The 24,355-nt window shown below is 40.0% G+C and overlaps 1 protein-coding gene across 1 annotated transcript; it reads right to left on the reverse strand.

The window, feature by feature from the left end:
• Window positions 1-8,263: 8,263 nt before the first annotated feature.
• Window positions 8,264-20,921, reverse strand: LOC139449135 (uncharacterized). Its single transcript, XM_071230619.1, has 4 exons — window positions 20,905-20,921; window positions 12,120-12,498; window positions 11,279-11,467; window positions 8,264-8,487 (listed from the first exon to the last, which is right to left on the reverse strand). The coding sequence occupies exons 2-4, from the start codon at window positions 12,481-12,483 to the stop codon at window positions 8,264-8,266; spliced, it is 777 nt and encodes a 258-aa protein (XP_071086720.1). The 5' UTR covers window positions 12,484-12,498; window positions 20,905-20,921.
• Window positions 20,922-24,355: the final 3,434 nt, after the last annotated feature.

Here is a 24,355-nt window from a genome sequence, read left to right on the forward strand (position 1 = left end):
TTCTCCAAATGTCACGATGGATGATTTGCCCTTTAATATTCCTGTTTTTTCTGTACCTGGTTGGAAGAACATTGAATCAAAAGTTTAAGAACGCAGGTGGCCAGGAGCAGTGAATGAGTTTGTGATGACGCTCATTTCAGCTTCATTATGCTCGTATGTAGGACGAAAGCTCAAAATGCCACAGGTTTATAGATCAACAATAAATACGACCCGTTCATCCATTAAAACATAGCTATCAACACAGAAATCCCTACATTAAAATATTTGTTTGTTTGCTTAACGCCGCACTCAGCAATATTCCAGCTATATGACAGCGGTCTGTAAATAACATCTGGACCAGACAATCCCTTGATTGACATCATGAGCATCGACCAAGTCAGTGATCCTGAACACCCGATCCCGTTAGTCGCCTCTTACGACAAGCATTGGCACCTTTTACGGCAAGCATGGGTTGCTGAAGACCTATTCTACCCCGGATCTACATTAAAATAGCTGAAACGGCAACACATATATGTATATGTATCAGAACATACTTGGTGAGAAAGCAATGCCTGTCATTGGCAGCAAGCTATAGAGGTAGATGCATCAATATTGAAATAAACTAGCAGGAAAAAGAAACGCCATCAAATAAATAATGGTATTCAGGTTTTCAACAAATTTGCCAAACAGCGCGAAAACAGTTGGGAACACATAGCTGGAATTCAACTTACCTATTCCCTGTGAACATGTGCACGTGCTTCACGTGATTTGCGAGAAAAGTGAAATTAATCACTAAAAAAGTGCAAAATGTGCACAAAGTTACCGTATGAAATTCTGGTGTAAAATATGAGCACGATTGTACTCTCCCATCACATGAAACCGTTTAAAACAATGAACATGCCTTGACTAACTGCAGAGTAGAGGGCGAGAGCCATCGGTATGTTGCAAATGGGAGCGACGCAGGATCACGTTGCTAGGATTGATAGGATTGCTGGCAGTACTGCAGACAGGCCGAGGAGCGGAAGACCCAAGGTCACGACCCCACTGAAAGACCGGTATTTATGGGTGCTTCATCTAGGGTCCAGATTCCTAACTGTGACGTCATCATCCGCAAACAGCAGAAGGACCGTTGCTAGACGATTCCGCCTGTATTGTCTCCGTGCCTATCGACCTTTCAAGGGCATGACGTTAACGTTTCTACACCGACGTCACAGACTGAGATGGGACAGGACTGTACAGCAGTGGCAGCAGACAAATTGGCGAAGAGTGCTCTTCATTGTCGAGAGTAGGTGCCAGCTCTTCAAGGCTTATGGGGCGGTTCGAATCTACCGACGACGTGGTGAACGGACGGCACGTTGTTGCGTCCAGGAAGGTGGACCTTATGGAGGTGGTAGTGTCATGGTTTAGGGTGGCATCTGCGGGGACTAGAAGACAGATCTGGTCATTAACGACAGAAATCTCACTGCACGTCGTTATGTTGATGAGGTTTTGCGGTCTGTGGTACTGCCTTTCCTGCTCCAGTCACTTGCGACTTTCTGAACGCCAACAACGTGACCGTATTGCAGTGGCCAGTCAGATCACCGGACCTGTCGCCCATAGAGCACCTATGGAACCAACTTGGACGCAGGATTTGAAAACGTCCACAGCCGCCATTGACGAGGGATGACTTGGCAGGTGCCCTGCAGGAAGAATGGCGTATGATCCCTAATTGAGTGCCAGGAGACTCGTGTACTCAGTTCGACGTCGTGTTAGGGCCTGTATTGTTGCTGGAGGGGCTCACATCCGATACTGAGCCATGTGTGTAGCACGGGACTTCGATTCTGCGGGTGTGATCGAATACTGGACAGTGCACCCAGCATGATAAACGTGTCTGCAGAAGTTTAAATACATCTTGCCTTGTCTTGTCATTTTCAAATACCGCTCCTGAATAATTGTTTATTTTATAATAAAGCATCACTGTTTCTAAATTTTGCGTCTGTTTTGTTTTAGACCAGTAAATTGTATAGTGACGTTTCTTTTGCCCGTTAGTTTATAATTTAGAAAATATGTGACATCTAACTTAATGTTATGATTAAAACGATGTCTATCAATATCTGCGTTTTGCTCACCTTAGAAATACCTGTCACATCAGAAGTTCCTCGAGAAAAGAAACTACCAGATGTCAGTTTCACAGTAGATTCCGTCGATAGATATCTCTTTTGTCCACGACCAGATCATGAGATGCACTTTTGTGTCGTTCACATGGAAATCGTTCATAAATAACTGATCAACACATCCAAGGGGAGATCAGAAATACATGACCGTCAGTGTTAGCGGCGCTGAACAACAAATAAACCAAACAAAAACCAAACAATTTCCTCGGTATTCTTGACGTTTTACTGCTCTTGCTTAACTCAGACATGCAATTGTTTGAGATTTGATCGATGAAGCCCTCACACACGATTTAGATTTCTTCATGGTTCTTTCATTAGAACGGGGCCATGACGACTTAGGAATTGCAACTCATTGTGTATTATTCCAGGGTCTGCTGAATCTCTTCAAATTTCTCCTGATTATTCACGCCTTGTCAGCATATCCTCGGAGTATTCAACAAAGAAATAACATCTTCAACCAGTGTTATATTCAAATTATAACTTTGACTGCTAGTTACAGTAGCTTTTTCAATTAAATTCTGTGTTAAGTTTTAATACGTTCATTGACAGAATGCCATTGGTTAGATTTTGGATTTTTCAGTCTTTAAAGAAATATACTATTATTTGTGTGTTGTTGCTTACCCATAATGTTGACTAGTATTTGGACCTTTGACAGTTCAAGTTCAGGAGGATTGATTAGTTTTATGAAGCTTGCATTGCATAAATATTAACTGAACTTGTATAATAACGTCGCACACAGACCCCTTGAATCGCATGTCCAGACAGTGAGGATTCCCACACAAGCAAGATATATGAATTACACATATGTAAAAGCTTGAAAATCAAAACTGTAATATTGGAGTAGACAAAAAAGAGATGGCACAATATCACCCCTAGCTTGATAGGCATGTAAAGTGATGTTTAGAAGTCGTGTTTTAGGTCTTTACCGGAAATGACCCAAGCATTTAAGCATAAGAGGCAACCAACTACAATAATATTTCTCTCGTTTGAAGAATGAATAAGATAGAAATTATTTTCTCCTAGCGGTATGTCAATCAAAGTGATTATGTGCCCCTAGGTGGCGTGATTAAGGGAGTATATAAGGGGTTGTACAATTTTGAATTGTTCTCTCTCGCTCACGTGCATACACGTCCTGAAACTTGTTTCTTATATTTATTTGATGTATATGTATATAGTAAAAAATTGTTCTTCATTTTATGATTTTTTGATTTCATGTGTTGCAGATAATCGTTGAAATGGAATACACATTTGAGGGTAATGTGTACTGTTGTAAGTGATGCTTTTGCTTGGCTGGCGAGTCTTTACAATACAGCGTTGCTTCATTGAGAAAGTCCATAGTTGGATGCAGTGATGTTGCGTTGCTTGGCTTGAGGGCCTTTATAATACAGCGTTGTTTTATTGTGAAAGTGTGCATTGTTGGATGCAATGATATTGCTTGGCCGGCGGGCCTTTATAATACAGCGTTGTTTTATTGTGAAAGTGTGCATTGTTGGATGCAATAATATCGCTTGGCTGGCGATTCTTTACAACACTGCGTTGTTTTATTGTGAAAGTGTGCATTGTTGGATGCAATGATATCTCTTGGCCGGCGGGCCTTTCTAATACGGCGTTGCTTTATGCATGATGTGTAATTTGTACATCTGTTAAAACTGTATCATTCTGCTGCAGAGCCCTTATATCACATATCTTCAAAATAAGACCATATATACTTAGCTGAAGACCTTTGATAATACTGCATATACTATGCGAGTTGCATTGTATATAATAAATTATAAAATTCATTTGTAACATGATGTTAATTAATTGTTAGTATTTCTGTTTGGATTTGCATATACATGTCATGAGTATACCCTCCAGTATTTGCTGCTGCATCCGTTGAGGGAACACGGTTCCAGATATTTTTATATCTGGTTTTACGTGTCGGGCTTCAGCAGAACATAAATATTCATAGCAGATTGCTGACAATGTATATACAAATGTGTATAAATGAATATCTTTGTCTTTTACTATACGCAAATAAATCGGCCGTGTATCACACAGCGTATTCCCATATTAATGGTGTTGTGTCTTGATTAAGTATGTAGGGGATAAACAGGAAGGTAATTTCTCACATGTTTGGGGGATAATCTCAAAAAAGCAAACAAATAAGCATTACAATGGAAGAGAACTGAAAACGTTGGTGAGATATGTCACTGATTGTAAGTAAAGCCTCACAATAAACAGTCAGGAAGAAGAGCAAATTCAAAGTGTCTTTATTTATCTGTACAGAAGTTCGTGTAATATAACTACTGAAGAGAAGAGTTGACGCCGTTCTGTTAAAGACTAGAAATGATAATAACCCCCGGGGATAATGGCACTGGAACATAAACAGTTGTCATTCTCTGCACGTGCAACTCGATGATCCAACCTGAATAACAATAGTTGTGGGGTTCTAGATATTAAGAAAGTAGGTCCCCAGAAACCTATCCTTTCAAAATAACTACCGGGGAAACGAAAGTTGTCACCGACTTCACTTGACCAAACACCGAAAACAAAGGCAGATTTATGATGATTAATTTATAAACAGAAATCAGTTTCCATGAATTAGAATGAAAATGCATTGTAATGCCCATATTGCATTCTCTGCAAGACACAAAGAAAAAGTCAAGGGGTCCAAATTAAAAATATACCATCTCCCATTGCAGCAGTGACAGGTTGTAGAAATAGTTTTAAAAAGTGCTAAGCGAATTTATTACTCGAACACACTTTATTAATTAACATTCATCTAAGTATTTTAAATGTGTAAATCTTGTACGTTAGTAACCAATTACCCCCAGTAAACGATACAAACTCAAAACAAATGCCTCTCCACACTGAATTGGATGTGGCAGAACTTGACCTACATCGCGGTCACTCGTTCCTACTGTCAACTACTGTCAATGTTGTGGTTGCCAGTCACCTGCATCTGACCGGTTACATGAAGCAGGATGACAATTTCCTCCTCAGATTTGGCTCATCATGAACCTGTGGATTTATTGGGAATAACCCTGCTGGCACAACGTGATTGCCAATGGAATTGGAATATGACTGAACAGACTTGTTTTAGGCTGACAAGAGAAATTCTTCTCTCCATATTACCCCTCGCCTGTCAGCTTAAAGCTGCACTCGACGCCAACATGTGAAAGAAATGTGACAGCTGTGACCCTGACACAATTGTTCGTGTATGTCTTGCTTAATTGTGCGTGTTCTGAGATGAATTTAATCAAGTTTGTTAAGCTGTTGTGAACAAGGTCCGGTGCTGTGACTGCAGTTATGTCAGGACATTTGTTTGTGAGTTTCCATGGCTTTTCGAAGGGAGCAGTGTCTTGTGGTAGACAAATCCCCTCTGCCAAATCCTAACGTTGGTGGTACGAGATGGCAATGAATATCGATCACAAACAGGTTTGTAAACAACATGTCATGAATAAAGTTTAAAAAAACCAAAAAAAACCAATAGTGTATTATAATGTATTATTTTACTTTCATTATCGTTTGTTTCAGTGAGGAAATTACCTCTCTCTACCAAACATGCCCCTTAGAAGTTCATAAAAGTTATCATTTGTATGCAAAACTCATGCCTTCGTTAAATTGTGTAATCTCATCATCGAAGCAATCAGGTTTTTGGCCTCGAACGTCTAAATCGTCGCCAAAACATCCGATATCAAACGTACCGTTTTTCATTTATTAGACACTCGGGCGTCTGTTTATTTCGCGAGAGCCGTTGGCCCTGTGTGTGTTAGAGGCCTGATGCATTATTTAGAGACCCAGTGTCTAAAAGAAGAAATATTGATACCGTATACAGTTCTAATTATGAGTGATCGATCGGCAGCCATTTTATGGATCGATATGTAGGCTATCGATGTATTCATACGCACGGTTTTTGTGTGAAAAGGCTTAATTTATTTATGAGAGGTTTCTGTTGCTTAGAGGAAACCTCTTTTTAATCAATCAGAATCAAGAATTCTTCAATGTCATGGTACAATTAGTTTTAATGTCAACCGTTTGATTCACTATTTAATGAGGATCATGTCAATTAATTCTCTCACAGTTTCGGTTGCTTATTATTCGTCTTTATAAAGTAAATTCAATACTTGTCAAAGTGCTAACACTGCAACTTATACAGTGCACCTATAACCAACTGATCATAATGATCCAATATTAACCTTGCACCATTGAGACTATGTCTGCGACATGGTCATCTAAAGCAACAAGGTTTAGAAAGCTGATGTGTTTACAAATGATACTGTCGATAAGTTTAGAACATCCTTTGGTGTAACACATTCTGAGCAGTTAAATGGGGATAATCATTTAATAATAACCTTCGGACAATGTTTCAGTTTTCTTATTTTCTTCTTGTTTCAAAATTGAAGAAGGTACAGTATGAATTAAGTAGCGAATGGAAAACAGTGCAAGGTCAAATGAAGGCCATGAAATTCAGCATTAAAGTGGAGCGAGAACAAGCAGGCAATGCCATGGGTTTGACTTTTAGTCAGGTGAGCTAAAAATGTTGTACCAAGACAATGTTGCTCACGTAGTATACATATACACGTGCATGTAAGAGTAGTTCATACATGTACAAGGACGTACTTGACTTTTGTGAGTGTAGTAGCAATTAGTATGGCTGCTCCTTGAGATTAAACACTTTATTACATCGTAAGGGTTATGTAATCCAGAGGATAGTCTGGTATCTGTATTTGGCGTCAGGTCAGTACACAGAACAGAACTCACAAAGGCGATGACTAAACCCAAATAATAAATACCGCAATAATGAAATAACAAAAGTTGGTAAGGGTTCACCCATTTATTGTTAATGTTAACAAAGTAAAGGAAATCAAAGAAGAACGTAAATAAGCACACTGAATGTTGAGTCTCAAACTTAAATAATATTCGTCAATTGACCACAAAATGGTCACGGGATCGAATGGTCAGGCTTGCTGACTTGGTTGATGCATGTCATCGATCCCAAATGCTCATCGATCGATGCTCAAGATGTCAATCACTAGATTGTCTGGTCCAGACTCAATTAATTACAGGCCGCCGTCTTGTAGCTGAAATATAGCTGAGCAAAACAAACAAAGAAACAGAATGGCCAAGTTATGACTTTCGTTACTTACAACCTTTTTGAGCATTTCCCTCTGTGAACAATTTCTGACTTGTGTTTCAAGTGTGTACTTTAATTTTACAACACGCACAGCAACATCAGTTGTACAGTTGCTACAGCAAGACGACTTAAACAACAAAAACACTCCTTAGAATATGTTCACGACAAATATGGACAGTCGTTACAACAAAAGAAGAAATTGTATTAAGGAATGGAGATTTGAGAAGAGGTACTTCAAAGGCACTAAATAATTCTAAATCGTCATTACCACTCAACTCGTGAGACGACAATGTTGTCTAAAAGCACAACATATGTTTTATGATATATAAACTTCACAAACAAAATGCGGTATGCTACCATTACAAAATACAAAAATCTTTTTTTCTGTTATGATTTTATCAATCTTAATCTGTGGTTGTGAAATGTTCGGATATTGTGATAATGATCAGCGGGAAGTCCAATACGGCTTTAATTGTCTTCTGACCACATAATCTTGTGTTGCACATAGTCCCCTTTGTGATTTGAAATATTCCACCAATCCGTAATTCAACTGTCTAGAACAATAGGTCAAACTGTATACGGAAAGGGTATACATGTATGGTTATGTAAAGGTAATTTGTGTCTCTCATAAAGGCTATAATTACGTGCAAACGTGCTGCAGGTGTGATACCCAACGAAAGCATCCAAATTCCCACCCCAGGACTCATCATGTGCTACCTAGGGATGCTTATTTGACTGAAAACCCAGTACTCCAAGCCATACACAATGCTTCTCTCAAAGGAGGAGTCAAACAATTCTTTTGAAACACATTATTTCTCGAAACATCCAGCAATATCCGCGAACTAATTTATTGTGTAAGTCAAGGGGACAAATTGTGCATTTCCTGTATTTTCGGGCTCTTTCTGGACAGTAGAAATTTATCCAACAAGCACAATTCAATTTCATGTAAAGGGACAGATTGGATAAACCTGTCCCAACGCTCGGTAATCTCTTACAAATTGGATATTACTGTTTAATTGCCAATGACCTTGACATCACATACTCTTAATTGTTTAGATACACCAGGTACCCTCAGTTCAACGTACTGGTAAGATCCGGACAATGATACACAGGAGAACTCCTGAAGACTGCTAGGTGCAAGGAGCCCCCATGTTTTGGTGCAAGTGTCCGGGCAGGCAGTCGACGGCGGACACCCATTTCCCAGCGCCACTTCCAGGGTTGCAATTGGATCCGTGGCTAGAGTGGAAACAAATCATTCACTATTAATGTCATAAATAATCTTTAACAATGTGTCAAGTCTGGGTTTGTCATTGGTGTGGGATGGCTACAAATAAATATCCCATCTTCACATGTTATGTTTTGAACGATTTCAAAAGAATCTTGATAAATTAAATAAAATTATTTCTGTTACTTCTGTGGAGGTTCTTTGCGTGGCATTAACTGTTGCGTCTATGCTGCTGCTCGAATATTGGAGCAACTTCACATAGATTCTTAAGACATTAAACCACAAAAGGGTAATACACAAAATCATCTTCTGCCCTATTACTTGTCCGAATACACAATACCAAATATTTATAGGGTGTCTCACAGATCTTGTGTCATCATACCTCGGTTCCAATGACATTATATACATGGAGCAGAAAGGAGCCAGGAAGGGATGCTGGGGTTGTAAGGATTAATTGCTAGTTCAGAAAAGTATCCTTGAAGAGGCTACACCTTACCACCCGCAACTTCTCAATGTGTTGGATAGACTACCGAAAAACGTATGATTCTGTACAGACTACCGAAAAACTTATGATTCTGTACCTCACTAATGGATTTTGAAGTCTCTGGAATGTACTGACCGAGCGACTACTTGTTTTACTCAAGTCTTTAATTAATTGCTGGTCAACTCACCTTGAGAAGTATTCGCAGGGGCAGTTGGTCACTTCGGAACCCATTTCTACCAGAATAGGAATATTTCAGGGCGATTCTCTCTGTCCTTTGCTTTTCTGTTTGTCAATAAATCATTTAAGCTTTTTGATCAGCAAAAAGGAAGGTTATTACCCACGACCTCCTAAGCACGGATCCCCAACACCTCTTATTCACCACCTTCACATGGATGACCTTGAACGTATTGCTAATGGAGGATCCACACTAAGAGGACTAAACAATTCTCCTTGTCGAGTCCATGTTTTAACCATATTGGCATATCCTTTGGACTCAACAAATGCAACATTCTCCATCTGAAAAGTGGCAAGATAGTAGAGGGAGGATAAGTCAGGTTACTTGGGGGAGGACTTTTTACCATCTCGTGGTAGGTCAGGCCTATACTACTTTAGATACAGATTAGGGGCAAACTCCAGACATGTCAGACAACAGATCCCATCACTTTCTCTCTTCCCTCAACTTATATTTACCAATCATAATGGGAGGGCGTGGTTTGATTAACGTAGAGGCTCTTCTTGATAGATTTGTAATGTGGACTGATGATCCTCTTGTGAAGCATGTCACGACTCATGATGAAAACAAGGCATTCCGCAGTTTTCTTAAACGAACCAAGTATGCGGGACATAATCTCAATGTCAGTGTTGATTTTTTTGAAGGTTCTGTACTGCTGGAGGTACAGAAATGAGTGTCAAGCAAGCAAAGTGCCATATCAAACTAGTCCACACTCAGTTTTTCAAGGAGAGACTATCTGAACGACCACTGCATCGAGTTGATGTGCAGTGTGTTTAGATCAGCAATCCTGCAGAGTCATTCGCTTGGATGAAGTCGGCTGGCCTGAAAAGTTCAACAGAGGGATTTCTGTTTGCTGCTCATGACCAGATATCGTCAGTGTGTGATTTTGCATCAAAATACAAATATGAAATGTAGAATATACAATGAATTTAATGATGCTGTCCAACAAATTGTCAGTGGATGCCCAGCTGTGGCACAAACACAGTATTTTAAGCGACATGATGGCGTGGCTCGATCCTTTCATTACCTTCTTCGCCTTGCTTGTGGACACACAATCCATAGTACGACCCAGAATATGTAGAAGGTGTCATGGAAAATGATCAATACAAAATTCTTTGGAAAAGGCCCGTTTCCAGCCTCAGATCTATCCAGGCCAACAAACCTGATCTTGTCGTTTTTGATATATCCAATGATATCTTTGCATTGAATTTTCTGTCCCTTTTAACACTGTTATTGACAAGATTCAGGAAAAACATGGCAAATATGCTGACCTCGCTTGCAAAATGTACTGCTTGCATCCAAAGTACCAAGTTGTCCGACTCCCATTGTTCTCGGTGCCTTAGGTTCGGTACCTCCCAATCTGTTGACCGACATTGGGAGAGTACCCGTATTTGCTGCCAGGAATACAGCCCTTCTGACAATCTGGGTAACCTAGAAGGCTGCAGTGTTGGTTAGTCTTCACATTCTCCGAAAAGTAAAATGATAATAATAATAATAATAATAATAATAATAATAATAATAATTGAAACGGGACGTGTGCCGTGTCTCTTTAGTAACTTAATATGTACGAAATTAAAATTTTGTAACAAATATGTCCATTATCCTTTTATTCTCAATATGGCTGTCGAGGTGGCATACTGAAAACCAGATTTGAAAAACTTCATATGTCAAATTTGGGAAGAAGCATGTTTACTATCAGCTTTATTGGTCAAGTGATTTCTCAGGAGAAGATGTTTACCGACAACGACGACACTTTACAGCTAGGTGAGATCAAAATGCCTGCAAATATAACCAGTGATGGATAGGCGATATGATGGCAAATGACACTCAGCCCAAAGGTTATGTGTGTTTTCGGCCCATTACCATTTTGGTGATTCACCCACAATCATAGGGTTCTGGCGTGCCCAAGGGGCGCAACTCTTCACAGTTGCGCCAGTTCTGGGCCAATTCTGCCTGGAATCTTAATGGGTCATTTGCTGAAGCTCAGGGTACATGTTTCTGATGGAAAGGTTTTGGGGCATTCCACAGGTGAGAATATGGCTGCTTCTGTTTTTGCATGTAATACAAATACCTCGGAGTAACACACCGCAACACGAATCTGAGGTGGTTACTTGAATAGTGTAGATATTGTAGGGCTGACCAAGGTCCACCTTCCACCAGGGATTGGTACCGTATGCACTCCAGGCACATCCTCCAGTCAGAGCATTTGGGGGAGAATAGTGGGGGTAGACAGTGGAACTCAAAGAAGCTGTCTTGCCAATGGCGATGTTGGACACTGTTGTGAATTGTAAATTAGAAATGGCATTACAACAATACTGCTACTGTCTACCTTACGAAACTACACCACCAGTACCCCTTCTAAAACTGCGACTACTATTGCGAGGATAAAAAGTATAACTTCTTTACTTTGACGTCACCTACTTCAACAACAACAACACACAAAAAAACCAAAAATACTACTAAAAGGTCAATTACTAATTTACTAAAATCAACAAATACTACAACGAAACATTCTTTGTTAAATTTGCTTGCTACCATCCTGAATTGAAAAGTTTGTCAGTACATCGCAATAGTTTTAACTTTCATCCTGAGCTTGAACTCAGCATAGACTGTCCGACCAATGATGTTTGCAGATTAATGTGTGCAAACGATTTAAATACGAAATCACGATTGGTTATAATGGCAACGATGTTTGAAAGGATTTCAGTGCTGTCTCTGCCGGATGTACTATACAGTATTTTATCCAGTGAAAGCCTCATATATTTTCCTGGACGACAGTTTCAACTTCAAAAAATTAATTTCTAATTAGAAACACCAAATATTGGGTTATGTAACCTCTACTTCTTGCGATGTTTAGAGTGTTTTAAATTGGTGGAGATTATCGATAGATTTTGTTTGCAAGGACAACGTTTGTTACAGAAACGCACCCTCGATGTATCGCGTGTACGATGTGAACCCCTGGCCTATCGCTGCTCCTTGTTCCACGAGGAAAGATCTCATGTCACACGTGCCGTTAACAGGGTAAAACTTGTACCCCACACAACCCTGTAGACCAGTGCACTTGCGGGCACAATCCAGCGCCGTCGCTGTCATCTTCCTGTCCAGTAGATTGTTATAGAATATCTCCCCTGTCGGACTGCCGACCAAGGAGAACCGAACTGGGTTACAAGATGACGAGGTTTGTGGCAAACATAGCAAAAACAGGCACAGGAATACACCTGCACCTGGAACCTTTATCCCAAGCTTGGACGTTCCGTAGATAGTTTTCGTGTTACGTTGTTGTTTGAACATCACTCTATGGTGTACCTGGATGAAAGGAGAAATGATTGCAAGTACTTTTCGCTTTTGTTTTGTAAGCGGAATGAAAGTTTTATCGTATGACATCATATTGGTACATTCGTACAGTATACAGTATGTGATGGAGAACGACACAGGAAATCAGTGCCAGCAAACACAAAACAATCATATCGCTTCCTGACACCCGTGAAGATCCGGGGTAGAATATGTCTTCAGCAACCCATACATGCCATGAAAGGCGACTATGCTTGTCGTAAAAGGTGACTAACGGGATCGGGTGGTCAGGCTCGCTGACTTGGTTGATACATGTCATCGATCCCAATTGCGTGGATCGATGTTCATGATATTAATCACTGGATTGTCTGGTCCAGACTCGATTATTTACAGACCGCCGTCATTGGCTGGAATATTGCTGAGTGCGGCGTTAAACAACAAACCAACCAACTTGTTCCTGAACTATCACCATGACATATGAGGAGATTATCAACCATACCTAGAAAAGTGTTTTAACCCTATTGGTGCCAAGGGACTATATATGGCCCCTCATCTTTCACACCCTCTTAGTGCCACCGGACCATATATGGTCCCGTAAAAATGTCCCTTTTCATCTGTAAATTAAGATGTCAAAGACTGAGCGCGCATAATCAAAATTATAACCATCATCATCACCCTAATCATCTCAGCTTTAATATCGTGTATCGTGTAAATATGTTGAGATTAGTAAAGTGGTTACCGCGCCTCTCGACCTTTTTCTGTAATGCGAATGACGGCGATTTTTTTTTATGCACCCATGTCTCATACACGTAACTATTATAATATCAGAGAGCCAATTTGAAAAAGAAATCTATCAGCCTGGACAGAAAGATTTACCTTTCCCCACTGTATAGTTATTGTTACCGACGTTTAGTCGGCAACGGAAATATTTTGTTCAAGTATTGCATATTATTATCGACTGTGTGTCATGATGGTTTAGTATGGCGCTAGAGACGAAACGACAGTGCAGATGTGGAGTGAGTGAGTGAGTTTGGTTTAACGCCGCTTTTAACAGTATTCCAGTTATATCACGGCGTGTCAGCTTAATGTGGGAGGAAAGCCCGAAGTGGTGCAGGTCTCAGACGTTTACCACTTCGGTGAAACCCACGAGCACGGGTATGGTGCTGACAAACCTAGAAACATAATTGGGGCGAACCAGGATTCGATCCCACAATCATAGGTTTCTGGCGAGCCCAAGGGACGCAACTCTGCACAGCGAATCGCGGCGCATTAGACGACTGGGCCACCCGTAACCCCCTGCAGATGTGAAAAGATAGCTATGATCGTTATTATTCATTCGTCACCACTCGCCCCTTTCCGTAACCTGCAAGAAGACTCGTCCCCCTGTCGCTGAATGTTATGTGCGAAAATACGACAAACCAATCAGAATGCGCGTATGATTTCAAGTTCTTCGTCAAAGAATCCCTCAGAAATAATTTTTGATTTACATATGTCTTGCATCTAAAATATACCAAAGACACAGTTAAATGTGTTCAATCATACTGTATAATTCCGCACGTCCTGATGTGCTTTAAATTGCATCTGAAATGTATATAATATATGGGGAAAATGTGTGAACGATTATGAAACGAGTTGACAATTGTTTTAAGTATGCCCGTTTGCGCTAAGACGGAACCCGGTCACAAAAATGGCCATGAGAGGGGCACGCGTCGCTATTCGGCTTGTCCCGGAATAACACGAGTTGGTCACGAATGCGTTAATATCATGTTCGCATTGTGAATATTTATAGGCAGGAAGTTCATGATCAAAACGTAAACATTGAATGGACAAGCTCGAAGTGATCGACAGGGCACGTTCGCATCATACCAGTGCAGCGATTTCTTGTCTACTCGCTTTCAAACATGTTCGCCCGTTTCCACAAATAATTATAAGTGCTGCTTCTTTCAAATGAAATGACTAACAGTCATGTGTTATTGCTCAAACTACCTGACCGTGTGAATGAATTGACCTAATCGTTTCACATGTTGTCGGGGGGGGGGGGGGGGGGGGGGGCAGTCGCGATTCGCTCTGCAGAGTTGCGTCCCTTGGGCACCCCAGAAACCTATGATTGATGGTTCGAATCCCGGTTCGCCCAAATTATGTTTCTAGGTTTGTCAGCAACATACCTGTGCCCCTGGGTTTCACCGAGGTGGTAAACGTCTGAGATCTGCATCACCTCGGGCTTTCCTCCCACATTAAGCTGACACGCCGTGATATAACTGGAATACTGTTGACAAGCGGCGTTAAACCCAACTCACTCACTCACTCACATGTTGTCGCAATAAGAGATTGTAAGTGTGGCCACGGCATCTAACGTTAAATGACGCCAAATTGTAAACGAATTGTGTCATGGTCGGTTTCATATATGGTAGCTCAGCCCCCATTTCTGTCGAAGGTACACGCGATACAAGTATTGAAAACATCAACATTATTTCGAAAATGATTTTTTGCATTTGGATTAACCGCTTGTGGATACAATGTGCTGTAAAGTTCATTGAAACGGTGATAATGGCGCTATGATTGGTTTGATGAAATTAAATTTACAAATGATTGATGTTGACTGTACTCTCGATTAACGTATGATAATCTTATTGCAAGTCTTCAACACTTTTTCGATATGTTTTCTGAAAAGTCAGAAATGAGTAAACGCTTTATTTTTTTCGTCCAATGACGTAACAATCTTCAATTTTATTTGTGTAGGCAAATGGACGGTCGGCGATTTCCCGCCGCTATGATTTTGTCGTCTGGACAGATGCGTGTGATTTGACCTCGGTGTTGTGACGTGGATGACGTCATGTCAAACAACTGATCTAATGTTGTGGACGTATAATGGAATTATATTGGTTGGTTGGTTTGTTGTTTAACGCCGCACTCAGCAATATTCCAGCCATATGACGGCGGTCTGTAAATAATCGAGTCTGGACCAGACAATCCAGTGATTAATATCATGAGCATGGATCCACGCAATTGTCAATAACCGGACATTTAGATTTTCAAACAAGGGCGCTTACTTGACTTTAATTACCCCATTCGGGTGATTCCATGTTACGATAAAAGTGGCAAAGTAGGAAATTTACAATATCAGACTTGTCGATGGCTTGGCAGTGCATTTAGATCTTTTGGATTTGTTGACATCAGATACGGTTGGAAAGACAATCAACTCGAGTTGAATGTTATACAATTTGGTTACACTGTGTGACGGAATGAGGACGTTTTAACACTTTTGATACAATGTATACGTTTTTGAAACCGCGACATTGAAAAGTGAACGTTGTCCGAGAATTGCGATCACGCGGCACTGGATCCACCTCCGGCTATAAAAATACGCAGAGGTGGAGAATATTAATTTTCCTATCCGATATTGAAAATTTGACTGCAAATATTAAACCGGTTTTGAAAACAGACCCTGCTTAGAGTTGTCCAAAAATACATTCTGCGTTGAAAAACAACAAATTTCGACCTTTTTATCGTTCACCCATAAAAGTACTGTGCGGCGATTTATTTTATTTAGCAGTTTTACGGAAACTGCGAACAAACTTCTGCCTAATTTCTGAAGGACATAAATATATATATTGAATGGATTTATGTGCTCATGTATATCGCCAACCATTCAATACACAAAATAGCCTGCCGTAAATGACGAAAACTAATTTCTCTCTATTGCGTCAAAAGACGACAGAGAGGTTAGACATGTACACAGAAAAGGGGGCGTAACTCCGCTATGCAAAGCAGTAGTTTATTGTAACTCAGGTGAGAATTAGCCGTGGATAAGGACATTATATTTTCGTGGTGTTTTGTTCACGAGGAACCAAACTGTTCCAACACAAATATCGATATTGTAGCTGTACACGTTTGGGTATCAAAAAATTAAGAAATGATAAAATTGTATTTCATAAAAAAGGAATTAAATAGCGAAATGGATATGACCCTATCAACCTTATAAATCAGTCCTTTGAGGCCTACATTCTCCTTATTGTGTAAGTGTAATTTGACTCATATTGCACCATTATTAATGACACACTAGCCTTTTCATCAAATGTAATGAATTACTAAAAAAATGACATCACTTTATTTGACGTCATGGCTGGTTTTACGTCTTTGACAACGTCGGATAAAGACGACACTGGTATGTAAATTAATATATATCTCCCCTAATTTTCGTTCAGAGTATGGCAAATCTTGATGTACAAAACGGAATTTGACGCGTTTCTCGACACAACATAAAATGACTGTTTTATCATGTAAATACTGTTTTGAATAGGTAAACAATTAGATAGGTTACCATGTATCTTAAATGAACAAAACCAGCACCTGTTTGGTATCAGTTTTACGTAATGACGTGCGTCTAAATACATAGATAGCCTACATATCGATTCATAGAAAATGGCTGCCGATCGATCACCCCATATGAACTGTAAAACGTATCTATATTTCCTCTAATACACGCTGGGTCTCTAATACCAGCCAGGTCTCTAATACACGCCGAGTCAAGGCCTCTCGTGAAATTAACAGACGGCATATAGTGTCAAATAGAGGAAATACGGTAGTTTGATATCGGATATTTAGAGCATTCTTGGCCGCAACCCTGACTGCTTCGATGATGACATTAAAAGACTTAACGAAGGCATATCTTTTGCATACAGATGAAATGTTTATGAAACTATTTGGGAAATGTTCTATGGTGACCAGAATCGGAACAATTTAAGCTATTTCCTCATTGAAACAACCGTAAAAGTAAAACATAACATTATAAAAAGTGTTTGAAAAAAACTTTATTCATGACAACATGTTGTTTACATACCTTATTGTGATCGATAGTCGTTGCCATCTCCGTCAACCACCATCGTAAGGATTTGGCAGAAGAGGATTTGAAAGTCCATAACTCAGAAAACACTTGTCCATTCGAAAATCCACGAAAACAATGTCCCGACATAAATTGAAGTCAAACTTGATGAAATTCATCTCAGAATACGCACAATTAAAAATATCATTCACGACCCACTATTTCGGGGCCAAGAATGTCTCATTCCATTCACACTCTGGCTTGGAATCCATGAAATCTTGAAATTGACAGGTCATACCATGCAGATACTGAGATAGGCCCAACCTCGTCAAAATGTCCGGCTCGTCGGCTGGCTAAAAACGGCTGTTCAGTCATACTCAGTTCCATTGGTGATCGTATTGTACCAGCAGGCTCGATCATTCCCAGTAAATCTACAGGTTAATGTTGAACCACATCATAGATCGGGGTTGTCATCCTGCTTGGTTTAACTTGCAACGGAGAATGTAAACACAAGATTGACAGCCATTGACAGCTGTGAGGTGTGAGTAACCGTGATGTAGATCAAGGTCTGCCACATCCAAGTTCGGGGTGGAGAGGCATTTATTTTGATGTTATTATCATTTACTGGGGGAAATTGCTAACTACCCTATAACACATGTTAAATGTATAACAGAATGTTAATTCAAAAATGTGTTGTAGAAATATATTCGTTTAGTATTTTAAAACCCTTTTCTACAACCTGTCACCCCTACAATACTAGAAATGATGGCATGTTGGATTTCCAAGAAATGACCTCTCTCGCACAGTGTACAACTGTGTACAACAACCTTGTAGAAGTTAAAACATCTGTCTTTGGACGAAGTTTGGAGCGTTATTTGCCAACTTCTTTTTTTCTTTTCAACTATGTATTTTGTACACTTATTTTGAACTACTCACGACTATGGTGATTTTAATCTTGTACTTTAGTAATAATTGTTACATATATAACTATCTGTGACCACTTTTCGGAATGTTCTAAGATTGCGGACCTGTGTGCCTGTGTTGTTTCGCGTTGCAAGAGAGCGCCGTTTTCAAAGCGTTGCTGCCGTCATGGTAAAATGGAGATAAACCTACTGTGTTTTGAAATTCGATGTAGTCCCAGTGTAGTCTCAGTCTTTTTTATAATTACATGTATATATTAAAATAAAGAGGTACACCTCTACTATGGGACTACATCAAATTTCAAAACACATCTCCTAAATACAAAACGACAGGAATAATTCGTAAATGGTTTGTGACCAATCTCATTAAAATCAGATCTTAGTTTTCGCTACCGCGAACTCTGACCGACCAATGAAATGACTGACATGAAATCGACAGCCAATCAGAAGGCAGCTTTCTCGATCTTCACGACACTAGTTAGAAACTTCTGACTACGCTTCGAAACATATTTTGACATATTCTCGATTAAAAAAATTAAAACTGATGAAAAGAACATTCTGGAATGTAGATTGTATGGATATAATCATAAAACCCGTAACTGCTGTTCGGAATACCCTCTGTTAAATACTTCGAGGTTGGATGATGAGAAAACACATTCTGACTGTCACTTTCATGATCTGGTAAGCGACGCTCTGATTGGTTGGGTGAAAGGTCGTTCTGACGTGACCCGTAATGGGATGTCCTCAGATCTTTGTTTAGCTTAAACAAACAACTTACCGACAAACGTTGGTAGTCTCACGCCAATAACTGTTCAGCGGGGAACAGTAATTCGTTCTGGCCAGTCTGATATTTCTTTTTCGAAATAGGCCGTCTGATATTATAATAGCATACGTTTTCAACAAGTTCAACATGGCTGAAAAAGGTCGAGAAGCGCGTAACCACTTTACTAATTCGTCATATTTCCCAATCCGTAGCACTGTATAAAATATGAGTTACACAATATTAAAGCTGAGATGATTAGGGTCACGATGGTTTTTATTTAATTTATAAACACTCAGTGACATGTAAATTTACAGTTGAAAAAGGACATTTTACGGCACTAAGAGGGTGTGGAAAGTGAGGGACCATATATGGACTCGTGGCCCCTGTTGTCCTGTTGAAACAGCTCCCTCTGCCGGTCAATGATTGGAAGAAGGTGAGGTTGAAGAATATGATTTATGTGGCGATTTGCTCTCAATTTCCCCTGAACCACAACCAAGTCAGATCTCGTGGTGTAGGATATGGCATGGCACTACCGCCACCGAAATTGTCGAATTCACGTTGTGTGCGTGTCAACACGTTGTCTTCCATCTCGCCGGTGTAGAAGAAATCGTGATTCATCGGTAAACCACACTCGTCTCCAGTTTTTCAAATTCCAAGGCTGTAAGATATGACACCGACGCAAGCGTCGCTGTCGATGGATCTGTTGGAAAACAAGGACGACAACTTGTCTTCTAGTTTTGGGTCGGATTCCAGCCTCGCGAAGATTGTTCCTGACAGTCTGGTCCGATATCCTCCTCAAACCAGGGATGCGTCCATCAGCCTCCGTAGCTGTGGCATTTCGATGACGTAAGTGGAACAGTCGAATGTAGCGATCCTGTGCAAGGGTGGTAACTCTTGGTCGGCCGGTTCTCGGGCGGTCTGCGGTGGAATTGAACTGTGTTTATTGGTCGAAAAGGCGGCAAATGGGGCGGTGATGGACGTTGAAGTGGCGTGCGATTCCCCCCTATGGCGATGTTCCGATTGGCAGCGATGAGTCTCGGCCTTTTCGAACTTGAAAAATGTTGACAATTGAATGACAAATTATTGGCTTATGCTTGCCTTTTTATAGCCACTACCACGAGATACGAATGCCATAACTTGCACGGGGGGCACGGGTTGCCCAGTCGTCTAAGGTCCCTTGGGCACGCCAGAAACCTATGATTTTGGGTTCGAATCACGGTTCGCCCCGATTATGTTTCTAGGTTTGTCAGCACCATACCCGGGCTCATAGGTTTCACCGAAGTGGTAAACGACTGAGACCTGCATCTCTTCGGGCTTTCCTCTCACATTAAGATGACGTGATATAGCTGGAATACTGTTAAAAGAGACGTTAAACCCAACTAACTCACTCACTCACTCAGTTGCTCGGCACAAAGGGAATAAAACAAGGACTCGCAACTCAAAGTCAATGAGTCGGACTGACAAACCGCGATATAACTGGAATACTGTTAAAAGCGGCGTGAAAACCCAACGTACTCACTCACTCACTCATAATTTGCACGTGCATTTTGCTTTACTGTTTTCCTCCATGACATTTTTTAACAAGTGTGAAAAGAATGCCGTTTAAGACATTGCAAATCGACAATGGCTGCGTTTGGATGCACCGTTTGTCGAATATCGGGCCACCAACATTTTTCTAATAACATATTTTCAATTTATATACCGGATTTTTTGTGATATCAGGTTCAATGAACTACATACTACCTATGCGTTTCTTTTTTTGAAGAGTGTAGTTATTTACTGGCCGCCGTCATATAGCTAGAATATTGCCGACAACTACAAATAACAAACAACTCTTTAGCGATATAAGTCATATTGAATTAAAGCTTTAAAACAAATTCAATTCAAATCATTCTATAATAGAAATCTCCACATACCTTGGAGCTGGTTGTCACTTCCGAAACATTCGCCTGGCAAATGAGGAACCTATAATTAATGAACATTTCTATCTTTGTTTGTGTGTAGTTGCCAAGGGATACACTAGCTTGCGTTTGTTTATCACTTCTTTTGAAAGTACTTTGTTAAGGCAACCCTGTACTCAATGAAGTGACAACAATGCTATACTGCTCTACCAGTGTATGTAAACAATTCCAAACACAATTTATGCTTGGTAAACTCCTGACACAGATAACAGACTGATTTTTGAGATTTGTCCAAAGCATATATACTGTATGTAAACAATGCTAATATCCGAACACTGTTCAGATATAAGCGACAAAACCCTGTCCATATTCCTAAGAAATCTCGAGTGTACGATTCCAACTATGTCATGAGCATGTGTTTATTAATCACTATAAAAGTAATGTTTCTTATCAATGTCATATGGATTTCACATTTTTCATTCTTTTAATGCTACGTGTTGATTCGGTACATGGTAGCACATGGTTATATAGCCACGAATTGCACATAAAGATAGTAACATAAAAAACAAACAAAGGAGGGCGACAATGTGATGACAGGGATGAAGTCTGAAGCGAAACTTCGCGCTGAAAGAAAAAAAATAAGTTCAAATCCTAAGTCAACTCTCCCTTCATTGCCATAACAACTTCTGAAATGCTACTTTAAGATATTATTATCTATGAACGCCCATGGACAAGAAGTTTAACTTAAACTAAATGTATCAATCATCTAATATGGTTCATTAATGGTCAAAGAGACAATTCCCTTTCACTGATTTTTCACAGCGGCTACAGCCTCTGGTGTGTACATTTCACAGCGGCTCCAGCCTCTGGTGTGTACATTTCACAGCGGCTCCAGCCTCTGGTGTGTACATTTCACAGCGGCTCCAGCCTCTGGTGTGTACAGTTCACAGCGGCTCCAGCCTCTGGTGTGTACATTTCACAACTTTTGAGGTTCTATCGGGCTTCCGCTTTCTACCAATATTTCAAAGAGCGTCATACGACTCTCGCTCAGAAGTTGTTTGATCAAGGTGACAACATTCGAAGCCTCAGTAAAGCTTTCAAAATGGTTTTATGGATTGTTTGATGTTTAACGTGGTAACATTCAAGCTATATGAGTCAAAGTTCACGTATATCAGCCAATCAAATTCCGTGCAAGTGTTCACGTGCTTCATAACACTTAAAATAATATTTATAATTGAATATCATTTGCCTAGCGAATGTTTCTTAAATGTGTGTTTGTTTGTTGTTTAACGCTGCACTCAGCAATATTCCAAGTATATGACGGCGGTCTGCAAATAATCGAGTTTGGACCAGACAATCCAGTGATTGATGTCATGGGCATCGATCCACGCACCTGTGATACGATGACATGTATCAACCAAGTCAGCGAGCTTGACCACCCGATCGCGTTAGTCACCTTTTACGATAAGCATGGTCGCCTTTTACCGCCAAGCATTGGTTGCTGGAGACCTATTCTACGCCGTGATGTTATGGCCAAAATTTCGCTTTCTCACGATCTCGCATTCTCGTGTTTCGGCATATTTAGCTCGTTTCCAAAGGTTGAGATCGCGAGAATGTCCCTTACAGTATTCTATACCAAATGCTACAGCAGTATATTTTTCCTAACGATTAGAATTCAGACCACGTCCCCGCAAGACAACAACTATAGAATGTAATATGTAACTAATTTGCTATTGTGGATGCTTACTTTAAAATAACCACTTGATTTGAGCTTATGTGAATTGTACATTATGAGTATATTGAGTTCAGAAGATTTTCGGTCTTTCCAAAATGGTCACCATATAATATTATAAACTATTCTGCTTTCCTTAAAAGCGTTATAAAGTGTACTGATATCCCACATCACTATGCTTTGGGTGAAGATTATGTGCTGTTGTGCTTGGCGTGGAAATCGTGTCCCATTATGCTTTCGGGTGAAGATCATGTGCCTCTATACCTTCTGTGATTATGCCATGCTGCTGCGCAAATGTGTATATCTCGTACCAAAATGGTTTTGAATGTCACATGCTCAGCTATTGGCCACAACTGCAAGTTTCATATGACGATCACCTCTGCATATTTAGCATAAATATCACCACCGCATGCTTTACATGAAGATTACCACCGCATGTTTTACATGAATATCACCACCGCATGTTTTACATGGATATCACCACCGCATGCTTTACATGAATATCACCACCGCATGCTTTACATGAAGATCACCACCGCATGCTTTACATGAATATCACAACCGGATGCTTTACATGAAGATCACCACCGCATGTTTGACATGAAGATCAACACCGCAAGTTGTACAATCGTACAATCTGCTTTTGGCAGAGATTTCTCAGGAATAATGAATACTGTTTTGTCGCTTCTTTTCACATGAAGATCACCACATTATCTCAGTCTCTCTTGGGCTATTTGGTTTTCTATTTAAATGAATATTAAATAATTTGATGCACATTTGTCTGTCTTCATTTACTTCCTTGGAGTTTATATTCTTTTAAGTAACATCGGAACTGAAGTATATGTGTATATGGAATTGAATGCAAATGCGTAGTACTACATAATAATCTGATATAATCATAGTTATACCATATGGACTCTCAATATGGGAAACATACTGTCGTGGCAGTTGAACTTCATTTTAGTAATGACTATGTCATAACTAATGGGTAGCCTCGCTCCAACTTGCACTTGTGCAAAGAAGGGTTGGTTTGCCGTGCCATCATGAGAGAACCTTCTTATAAGTTGGAAATGACAGTAAGTCATTAAGAGGTTACCCAACCCAGATATGGGAAGCTGTGGGGGTCAACAGTTGAGCCGTAACGGTGAACGGTGTGACGCCTCCAATCTGATGGCGAAATGAGAATCATCGCTGATTCTCCTAATAATAGCTAGCAACGTTAACTGTATGGCCAAACTAATCAAGACGTCCCTCCATACATGTACATTGTAGGTGTTTTTTAACTAAGTAAATGAACACGTACACACATCACGAGTGTCAAAGTGGTATGTATCAAACCCTACATCAGTATATGCTGGTACATACATGTATGCATGTAGATTTGTACAAGACTAGAGACACAGTGCACGTTGATCATAAATCAAATATTCATGTCTAAAAGAATATTTAATGACATCATTATTATAGCAGGAATATTTTACAAAGTGGTGTTGACATGTATTTATCAAATATACCTGCAATCCATTCACAGCGTAGCACCATAGTATACATTGTACATGTGTGGTGATGAGATGCGATGTGATATTCCCATAAAACTCATAATTAGAGACATGAAACAATAAAACAGTTTTCGCAGAAATCTGCGGATTATTTGCGAATTGTTCGCAAATTATTCATAAATTATTCGCGAATTATTTGCAACTTATCCGCTGAATATCCGCGGATTATTCGCAA

The sequence above is a fragment of the Haliotis cracherodii genome, unplaced genomic scaffold, assembly GCF_022045235.1.
Source record: "Haliotis cracherodii isolate W230 unplaced genomic scaffold, xgHalCrac1.p SCAF_7, whole genome shotgun sequence".
Classification (NCBI taxonomy): Eukaryota; Metazoa; Mollusca; class Gastropoda; order Lepetellida; family Haliotidae; genus Haliotis; species Haliotis cracherodii.